Below are 7,432 nucleotides of genomic sequence, written 5' to 3'. Positions count from 1 at the left end.
ACAGGGGTGTAATGAACGATGAAACTGAGAGGTATGTTGATTTCTCACCAAGAAGTAGACTGCCCAAAAGTAGCCTCTGAGAGTCTTTTTTTACACCCTCTTGTGGTAGTAGCCATTGTCTGAGCAGACCACACCACGGATCTGCCCGAGGCATAACCACAGGATGAGTTTTTGCAGCGATTCGACATTTCTATCTGGGTGCGGGATTTTATTTTTGTCAGTAAGTGAGGTATGTGTGTCATTAATGTGGCTCCCAAAAACCCTCTGTAATTATAGGTATCCCATGTCCCAGCAGCAAACCAGGCTAAGGCCTCTTGCACACGACCGTATGGCTTTAGGTCCATTCACACGTCCGTAGAAAGGGTCCGCAAATTGTGGAACGGGTGCGGACCCATTCATTCTCTATGGGGCAGGAATGGATGCGGACAGCACACATTTCTGCATTTCCGGAGCGCGCCCCCGATCTTCCGGTCCGCGGCTCCGTAAAAAAAAAAAAATAGAACATGTCCTATTCTTGTCCGCAATTGAAGACAAGAATAGGCAGTTCTATGGGGGTGCCGGCCGGGTGTGTCGCGGATCCGCAATACACTGCGGACATGTGAATGGACCCTTTTTCAGCATTTTGCGGCCCGCAAAAAAAAAAAAAATACAGATGGCGTCCGTGTGCATTCCGTATTTTGCAGAACAGAACATCTGGCCCCTGATAGAACAGCACTGTCCTTGTCCGTTACGCAGACAATAATAGGACATGTTCTATCTTTGAACAGAACGGAAAGCATACGGAGTACCTTCTGGTTTTTTTGCGGATCCATTAAAATGAACGGTTCCGTATACGGTACGCAAAAAACAGAACGTAAACGGGAAAAAATAAATCTGTGTGTGCAAGAAGCCTAACATCAATCTTGGTTTTCAAATAGATTTGACACAAAAACTGGCTCTTACTACAAGGCACTTACTGATGTATTGTGATTGTCCATATTGCCTCCTTTGCCGGCTGGATTCATCTTTCCATCCCATTATATACTGCTCGTTGCCATGGTTACGACCACCCTGCAATCCAGCACTGGCGGCTGTGCTTGCACTCCAAAAAAAGAAGAAGTTCTGGACTATGTGCCTTCCCAAGCTCCCGGCCATCATATAGTCTGCAAGTACGGCCACCGCTGCTGGATTGCAGGGTGGTCATAACCCCTGGATAAAAACAGTGTATAATCTGATGGAAAAATGAATCCAGGCAGCAAAGGAGGCAATATGGAGAATCACAATACATTAGGAAGTGCCTTGCAGTAACTTCCTCTACATGATAAATGCTATTAGCTGAAGTGACACAACCCCTTTAACAACAATTGATGAAGTCGTTTTCCGGGTTCAGGGTATTTATGGTCATCAATATCAGATCTGTGGGCGTCAGACGTTTGAGGGGTCTGCAGCCTCTTCATTCTCCACGTCAGTCTACCTGCCCGTCAGTGTGGGATACTGCAGCATCATCCTGCTCTGAAGCTGCAATATCCACAGCGACTGTATCCCGTCATACAGCTGATCAGGATAGGTCATCAGTATCTGATCGGTGGGGGTCCGCCGACACCTGGGACCCCTGCCCATCAGCTGTTTGAGAAGGCACAGGCACTCTCAGAAGTGGCGCAGCGCCGTACATTGTATAGTGGTTGTGCTTGGTATTGCAGCTCAGCCCCATTCACTTCTACGGGGGGCTGAGCCGCTCCTAGGTCATGTCACCGATGAACGTGTCATCGCTGCCCTAGAAAAAGCTGCAAGAAGCTTCACAAACAAGCTGATCGGCGGGGGGTCCCGGGTGTCGGACCCCAACGCTCAGATACTGATTACCTATCCTGAGGATAGGTAATCAGTAAAAAAAAAAACAGGAGTGTGCCTATGAAGTATGGTGAAAGCGCGCAGTGGTGAGGTTTCCGCTCCGTAACAGCTGCAGCGCGTCACTTCTGACCTGGAGTTGGCGTACGTTCACATGCGGCAGATTTGTTGACTGCGATTCCCATTGATCTGAATTGGGTCGTTACTACCTCATGTGCACAGATTTTCCGCAAGCCTCGCTCAGACGTCAGAGCAATTTTTCTGCCACTTGCAAAGAAACCTGATTCCGATTATAAGGTGTGGGGGTGGGGTGGAGAACAGCGGACTGGAATGTGGACCCACCAGGTCTGGTTTTCATAGCCGCCCTGTATAATCCCAATCCTGGCAGTAAGCTGCGGCCTGCAGGGACCGTGCCAGGTAATGAGCTGCGCCCTGCAGGGACCGTGCCAGGTAATGACTGCACCCAGAAGGCACCGTTAGTGCCCGTCTTGCCTCAGTGCACCCCCTCGCCTCCTTTTTCCACCAGCTGCCCGAATACTTTACAGAAGAGCATGCTCAGCGAGGGGCACCAGCGATCCCCGGCCTCCTTCAGCATCTCCCAGGCTTCCTGCATGCCCTTTGGCATCAGCCCATGAGAAGTGAACATGGTCCGATAGCAGCAGGGGGTGTGCGGCACAGACATGGATCCGGCCATCTTTCCCAGGTGTCTCGGAGCAATGCCAGCTGCCTTGGCCAAGATACCGACATAGACGTCCTCCACCGTCGGCCAAGGGCCGCTCGGCAGCCGCCCCAAGATGAGCGCAGCAGCTTCACTAGACAGGACATAGCCGGTGCCGCTGCAGTAGGGCGGGAAATAGTTGCCCCCATACATCTCCCGCGATATGTAATGGCGGTTCTCGGGGTCCCTGCAGGGGCTCACGTGCCAGTGCAGCCGCCCCATGTACTGGAGGCCGCTTTCCCTTTGTAAGAACTGCGACAAATGCACAGTGTTCACGAAAACGTCATCGTCAGTCTTGAGCAGGAACCGGGCCCCTCTGCATTTTTCCAGGGCCCACGTCAGCCCTGTGATGGTTTTCAGCGTCAGGTTCTGGTAAGTGTCGGAGAAGTTGGCCTGAATGATGTCCCTGTGGGTCACCGCCTCATGCATCAAAGCCGCCCGCTCTTCCGGGGACTTTGGCACAGCCAGAACGAAGAGGGTGAGAGACGAGGAGGCCGTGGAAGACGCGAGGCTCCCCCAGGTCTGGCGGATTGCGTCCCTCCTGTCTCGGTGGGAAGGAGCGCTGGACACCAGGATGAGCAGAAATGGCGGCAACAAGCAGGCCCTGGCTGGAGACAGCAGGAAAGGGGGGATGGGAACGTTCAAGGCTCGGGGTGAAGACACAGGAGAAGGCATGGAGTAGAAGATGGAAAGAATCCCGGAGAGGAACTCTTCAAGATACCCCATGACGCTGAGGAAGAACATCAGAGAGGCCAGAAGTGAGATCAGCGGCCAGCGCCGGCGGAGGAGGAGGAGTGGGCGCAGGCGGGCGGCGGTACACGGGAGCATGATGGCGGAGTCTTCTTGTAGATCATGGACAGAGCATTAAATAAATATGGCTGCCCCCGACAGCAGTTGAGGTAGAAGACCAAATCCTCGTCAGTGGAGCCCCAGGAGACATCCTCCGCCTCGAGTCCTCATCAGTGGAGCCCCAGGAGACATCCTCCGCCTCGAGTCCTCATCAGTGGAGCCCCAGGAGACATCCTCCGCCTCGAGTCCTCATCAGTGGAGCCCCAGGAGATGCCCCCGCCTCATATGGTCAGTCCTGGGGTGAGGAGGGGCCGCACGCTGAAAAACAAAGGAGCACAAGGTGAGTCAGGAGCGCGCAGTAATACACCGTACAGGTGACAAGACCAGAAAGCCGCACTGACCTCCCCTTCATACCCCACGTCTCTTACCCCTTAGCGCAATTTAGGGGCTCGGCACTGGCCCCCGCCCTGTGTCCCATCGCTCTGATTGATTAATTAGATCACTTCTGCACTAGGTCTGCAACCCCCTCTCCTGAAATACTCTGTGCTGCTGTGGCTGTCACTCCCTCCACTGTATGTGTCAGTCTCTTGTCTCCATCCCCCTCCTCACATCATGGCACCGTCCCAGCTCAGCCCCGGCCAGTGATAATAGATGTGACGTCACTGGCCCTGCGGAAAACAGTGAGCCCCGCTGCCTTCTCAAACAGCTGGGGGTCCGGGGTGTCGGACCCCTCACCGATCAGATACTGATTGGTGGGGGTCTGACATCAGGATAGATCATCGGTAATCAAAAAGGTACAGAACCCCTTTTAAAGAGCTTCTGTCAGCATGATCAACCCTATTAAACCTACTAGCATACTGGCTGGTAGGGCTCATCATGCTGATTAAAACGAGACCTTTCTGTTGTCTGTATCCTAAACAGCTGCAGAGATTTCTGCATTTGTATTCCTATGCAAATGAGCAAGTTGGAGCACCAGGGGGCGGGGCTGAATCCTTGGAGCACTGCTTTTGTGATTGAGAGGGCTAGAGAGCTGCATCCTAGCATGAGCACATCATATACACTACTTACTGTAGCCTTACCATGTTTTCTATGCTTAGATAGCGAATACACATTACTGGTTTATTCAAAGGCACAATGTATTTTTATAAAGACACCCGAACTATGTATTAGCTTTCTAAGTAAAGAAAAACACTCTTTGCAATATGATAAAGCTATATCCTGGAGGTAAGTGGTCAGCTGTGCATGTAGAAGCCTTCCTATATATCGAGGCCAATACATATTACTGGAGAATTTATAATCCTATATTGTCCCCGTGAATAAACCAGTGATGTGTATTAGCTTTCTAAGTATAGAAAGCCTCTATTCTCAATACAGTAATGAGCACAACCCCCTGCTGAAATATTTTGTGCTGCTGTGGACATCACTCAGACCTTCCCAACTTGTGAATATAGCCCGTAGATGTGTCTGGGCTGATAGTTTGTTACAATGTATCAGTTGCAGGTTAAAACGTTACCAGTCAGGAGTCTGTACAGCTCACAGTTTTGTCTGGACTGAATACAATAGTAACAAACCCTCAGCTGTGAGGGGTTTTCAACCTGCTGTAATGCAAATAGTAAGCGCCTCCATTCACTGACAGCAAGCAGAGGTCTTGATAACCTTAGACCGAAATCCAGAGTCTATTAGAAGAGGACGCAATGATCTGAACGCTCGTCTTGAGCAGGATAGACTCGGGGACAAATCCAAGTCATGACTCAGAAGATTACAATTCATGGCGCCTTGAGATCCTGGAAGGTGAAGGATTACCTCACCTGAGGTGGGTGTCAACTCGCACCTACAACGAGAAAGAAGCGGGGAGCGTTTGTGGCTGGAGGACCCCGGGGTCCGTCCACCACCACCGCTGCTGCTCCCATAGAAGTGAATGGAGGCGCACCGCGCATGCGCGACCCATGCTCCCATTGATTTCTATGGGGCAGACGGCCAGCTCTCGGCTATTTTTCGGCAGCCCCATAGAAATGAATGGAGGGTGGCTGCGCATGCGCAGCGCGACCTCCGTTCTCGTTGCAGGCGCGGGTCCATATGCCCCCATTGTGTGAGATGGGAAAACCCCTTTAAAGGGGTTGTCCAGTTAAGAGACTCTATTTTCAAACAAGCCCATTAGAGGGGGGTCCTCTGCCCAGGATGATTGGGGTCCTGGCCGCCATCTTTCCCTCTATCACAGCTTGGCACATGGAGAACCCCTCTAAGTGCCTGTGGGTGACCACGCTGGAGCCCGGGAGGGGTCGCCCTCAAACATGCGGTATTACTGCGTTTCCGGACTATCGGAGCAGGAGACGCGCGGTTTTCACTGTTATTTAGATTTTTTTTTTATAATCAAGAATAAACCCAATAAAGAAATCGTATAATGGACGGGGGAGGGGCGCTGATCCGTTACATTACTCGTCAGGGAAATGTAACGGAACCGAGCAGTGCGGCTCTCACCTGTCCTCCTCGCCGTGGAGCCTCTGCCGCTGTGTCTCTGGTTCACAGTCCTGTGCAAATAAAGCTGCAAGGAAGCGATAACGTATGGCGGGGTGGGGGTGGGGATGGATGGATGATGGATGGCGGGGCGGGGCGGGGCGGGGCGGGGCGGGGCGGAGTGTCAGCTGGCTGAACGTCTCCATGGTGATCGCCGAAGGCGGAAGTGGGTAGAGTGCTTCCGGGTGAGAGAGCTGGAGAAGGCACGCTTCTGCACAGAGCAACGGTAAGATAAGACTACAAATCCCAGCCAGTCACTCCGTATATCCTGCAGCCCCAGCTCGTTCACACTGTGCAGTGTCTGAAGGGTCTACCGCACCCCCACCATGGCAGTGACCACCTCTGAGGCTTCGTGCACATGCGTTCTGCCTTACAGGAGTCCAGGTTGCGGTTTTCCCTTTTTTTTTTATTGCCGTTCTGTCTCCCAGTGTACAGTAGTGAGGCCCCTTGAGGCCGGGAGGAGAACTGCATGCAGCGGGCGAGAATTCTGGAGCTCCCCTGTAGCAGTGACAGCCGCAGTGCCCCCCCCCCCTAGCAGTGACAGCCGCAGTGCCCCCCTCGTAGCAGTGACAGCCGCAGTGCCCCCCCCGTAGCAGTGACAGCCGCAGTGCCCCCCCCGTAGCAGTGACAGCCGCAGTGCCCCCCTCGTAGCAGTGACAGCCGCAGTGCCCCCCTCGTAGCAGTGACAGCCGCAGTGCCCCCCTCGTAGCAGTGACAGCCGCAGTGCCCCCCTCGTAGCAGTGACAGCCGCAGTGCCCCCCTCGTAGCAGTGACAGCCGCAGTGCCCCCCCCGTAGCAGTGACAGCCGCAGTGCCCCCCCCTGTAGCGGTGACAGCCGCAGTGCCCCCCCCTGTAGCGGTGACAGCCGCAGTGCCCCCCCCCTGTAGCGGTGACAGCCGCAGGGCCCCCCCCCTGTAGCGGTGACAGCCGCAGGGCCCCCCCCCTGTAGCGGTGACAGCCGCAGTGCCCCCCCCTGTAGCGGTGACAGCCGCAGTGCCCCCCCCTGTAGCGGTGACAGCCGCAGTGCCCCCCCCCTGTAGCGGTGACAGCCGCAGTGCCCCCCCCCTGTAGCGGTGACAGCCGCAGTGCCCCCCCCCTGTAGCGGTGACAGCCGCGGTGCCCCCCCCCTGTAGCGGTGACAGCCGCAGTGCCCCCCCCCTGTAGCGGTGACAGCCGCAGTGACCCCCCCCTGTAGCGGTGACAGCCGCAGTGCCCCCCCCCTGTAGCGGTGACAGCCGCAGTGCCCCCCCCCTGTAGCGGTGACAGCCGCAGTGCCCCCCCCTGTAGCGGTGACAGCCGCAGTGCCCCCCCCTGTAGCGGTGACAGCCGCAGTGCCCCCCCCCCCCCCGTAGCGGTGACAGCCGCAGTGCCCCCCCCCCGTAGCGGTGACAGCCGCAGTGCCCCCCCCCCGTAGCGGTGACAGCCGCAGTGCCCCCCCCCCCCGTAGCGGTGACAGCCGCAGTGCCCCCCCCCCCTGTAGCGGTGACAGCCGCAGTGCCCCCCCCCCCGTAGCGGTGACAGCCGTAGTGCCCCCCCCGTAGCGGTGACAGCCGCAGTGCCCCCCCCCCCCCCGTAGCGGTGACAGCC

General features: G+C 55.5%; 2 protein-coding genes across 3 annotated transcripts in view; one reads left to right on the top strand and one right to left on the bottom strand.

The window, feature by feature from the left end:
- Window positions 1-2,286: 2,286 nt before the first annotated feature.
- Window positions 2,287-3,560, bottom strand: B3GALT4 (beta-1,3-galactosyltransferase 4). The gene has a single exon (XM_040442619.1). The coding sequence runs from the start codon at window positions 3,368-3,370 to the stop codon at window positions 2,318-2,320; it is 1,053 nt and encodes a 350-aa protein (XP_040298553.1). The 5' UTR covers window positions 3,371-3,560; the 3' UTR covers window positions 2,287-2,317.
- Window positions 3,561-5,974: 2,414 nt separating this feature from the next.
- PFDN6 (prefoldin subunit 6) overlaps window positions 5,975-7,432 on the top strand; it is a 47,924-nt gene continuing 46,466 nt past the window's right edge. The window contains exon 1 of one of the 2 annotated variants that reach the window (XM_040442618.1): window positions 5,975-6,071. The gene's annotated coding sequence lies outside the window, so the exon portion shown is untranslated. The remainder of the gene's footprint in view (window positions 6,072-7,432) is intronic. The other variant, XM_040442617.1, reaches the window with a different exon arrangement.

Source organism: Bufo bufo, chromosome 8 (assembly GCF_905171765.1).
Source record: "Bufo bufo chromosome 8, aBufBuf1.1, whole genome shotgun sequence".
NCBI lineage: Eukaryota > Metazoa > Chordata > Amphibia > Anura > Bufonidae > Bufo > Bufo bufo.
The sequence above is the reverse complement of the archived record's forward strand: the minus strand, read 5'-3'. Positions and strand labels throughout refer to the sequence as shown.